The sequence below is a fragment of the Lipotes vexillifer genome, unplaced genomic scaffold (assembly GCF_000442215.2).
Source record: "Lipotes vexillifer unplaced genomic scaffold, Lipotes_vexillifer_v1.1 scaffold1006, whole genome shotgun sequence".
Taxonomy (NCBI): domain Eukaryota; kingdom Metazoa; phylum Chordata; class Mammalia; order Artiodactyla; family Lipotidae; genus Lipotes; species Lipotes vexillifer.
The window spans coordinates 27520-30077 of NW_006789838.1; the positions used below are offsets into that span (position 1 = coordinate 27520).

General features: G+C 38.3%; 1 protein-coding gene across 1 annotated transcript; it reads left to right on the forward strand.

Moving 5' to 3' along the window:
• The first annotated feature begins 276 nt into the window (after positions 1–276).
• LOC103077932 (olfactory receptor 13H1-like) lies at positions 277–1183 on the forward strand. Its single transcript, XM_082931268.1, is given in 5 exon segments — positions 277–564; positions 566–870; positions 872–958; positions 960–1029; positions 1031–1183. Coding segments are annotated over 5 exon segments (903 nt in total).
• Positions 1184–2558: the final 1375 nt, after the last annotated feature.

Sequence of the window (2558 nt, forward strand, 5' to 3'; positions counted from 1 at the left end):
AGTGGGTTGCAGAACTTTTCATATAACCATTTCAAAAGGATGGGGAATTTGCTGTTTTCCACGGGAGGGAGTAGATTTTTTGCTTTGCCTCTGTTTCCATTATAGATATCTCATTTGTATTCTTATATCTTTTGAAGAGGACAACGAGAATGATCCTGTACACCCTAGTTAGTTCCAACTTTCTCATACCATCCCTCCATCTTTATTCTCATTCTTTCAGGTAAAATTAGGCAACTACATTGGCACCCATCCAGTGAATAGTGCCAAGTGGGAAGGATGGCCATGGACAATGCTACAGCAGTATTTGAGTTTCTTCTTATTGGAATCTCTAACTATCCTGAATGGAGAGTCACATTTTTCACATTGGTACCGATAACTTACCTCAGAACGTTATTGGGGAATGGACTTATCATCTTTCTTATCCACACTGACCCCCACCTCCACACTCCAATGTACTTCTTCCTTAGTAATCTGTCTTTCTTAGACCTTTGCTATGGAACAGTCTCCATGCCCCAGGCCTTGGTGCATTGTTTCTCTACCCATCCCTACCTCTCTTACCCACGATTGTTTGACCCAAATAAGTGTCTCCTTGGTCTTGGCCACAGCAGAGTGCCTCCTGTTGGCTGTCATGGCCTATGATTGTGTGGTTGCTATCAGCAATCCCCTACGCTATTCTGTGGTCATGAATGGCTCAGTGTGTGTTTGGCTGGCTGCTACCTCATGGGGGGCATCACTTGTGCTCACTGCCATGCTCATCTTATCCCTGCAACTTCATTTCTGTGGGGCTAATGTTATCAACCATTTTGTCTGTGAAATTCCCTCCCTTCTTAAGCTGGCTTGTTCTGATACCAGCCTCAATAAGCTTATGATCACCACAAGTATTTTCCCTGCTCCTACCCTTTGGGTTGTTTCTCCTCTCCTATGTCCGAATTGCCACTGCTGTTCTAAGGATTCGTTCAGGCCTTTTCTACCTGTGGTTCTCATTTGACTGTGGTGGCAATCTTCTATGGGGCAGCCATTTCCATGTATTATGAAACCACAGTCCAAGTCATCCCCTGACAAGGACAAGTTTACCTCAGTGTTTTATGGGGCTTTGACACCCATGCTGAAACCCCTAATATATAGCCTGAGGAATAAGGATGTTAAAGGGGCAATGAGGAAAGTTATGGCAAAAAGGGCATAAGCCTTCTTTGCTTCTAAACTTCTAAAATAACATTCAGCTACATCTTCACTGACAGAAAAAACTGTTTAAAACGTCTGACTTTACCCTTGGTAGAGTAGGTGATCATTATATGAGAAGCTTCAGGAAGTGCTCCCACCCCAAAGTATTATTCTTACTGAGACTTGAATTTCCATTACAGGCATTTTTTTTACTCTTTCTTTACATATAACACATTAGTGGTCAGCCACCCATTAAGTTACTCAACTTCAGGTAAATAAATTTATCAGAATCATTTCCTCACTGACAGAAGAGACCTAAGCAGCAAGAGAATCTCCTATGACTGTTAGCAGGAGGCGAGGCATAACTGAAATTGGAAAATAGGACAAAGAATGGTGTAATAAAAGGTCAGAAGACAAATGTCAGAAAATTTACAACTTTATTGAAGGCAAACCCTGTTGTAGAAGCACAATCCCTTACTCTACTTAACCTCAGAATCATGAGAAAATTTTATCATAGACATTTCCTACATTAGTGTAGAGTGTTTCATTTTTTTCTTTTTCTAAACTTCTTTCAAATATATTATTTCATTCTGTATTCCTAACACCTCTGTAAAATTGGTAAGAAAAGTCACCATAATCCACCCCTCATGTTAACAATGAGAAAAAAAATAGAATGAGTAAATCACTTATCAAAATAGCATAATTTTCAAATAAATGCAACATTCATTCAAATTCCATCTCCTATACATTTTTTTAAATTATGGTATTCTCAGCCACTGAAACCATGTTTTAATATCAAGAAATTAAAAAATATTTAGAAAAAAAATCCAAGTGATTTAAATCTTTGATTTATTCATTCAACAAATATTAACTTACTACTTTCAACCAGGAACTAGGTACTAGGTGCCAGGGCAAGTTTCATACATTATGCAAAACATTTCAAATTAACATTGTGAAATAAAGTTAAATTGGTGAAATCAATAAAATTTTACAGGAGAAAACAATAGAGCCTTCAAGTAGAGAGAAATTCAGAAATTAGGAGAAATATTCAGAGTACTCATTTTAATGACCCTGCTTTTGGGGGGAGAAATATTCTACTCTTTATTACAGCTCTCTATTTGCAGCTTAAAATGAGAATCATATTTTTGTTAATGGTGCCCCTACTACAAAATGGTAGCTCTGTCACTACATGCTTTGTCTCTTTATTGACTTGTTGGTACAGGCACAACCTATAGACAGAGTGACATAGTGGAGTTTGGAGACAGGGCTGCAGAATTGATTCTGCTACTAACTAGCTGTGTGACCTTAGTTATAGCACTCTTTGGCCCTCAGATTTGCTCATCAATATAATAGGAAGGTTGTGTTTTGTTACCCAAGGATCTCTCTAGTCTTAACAT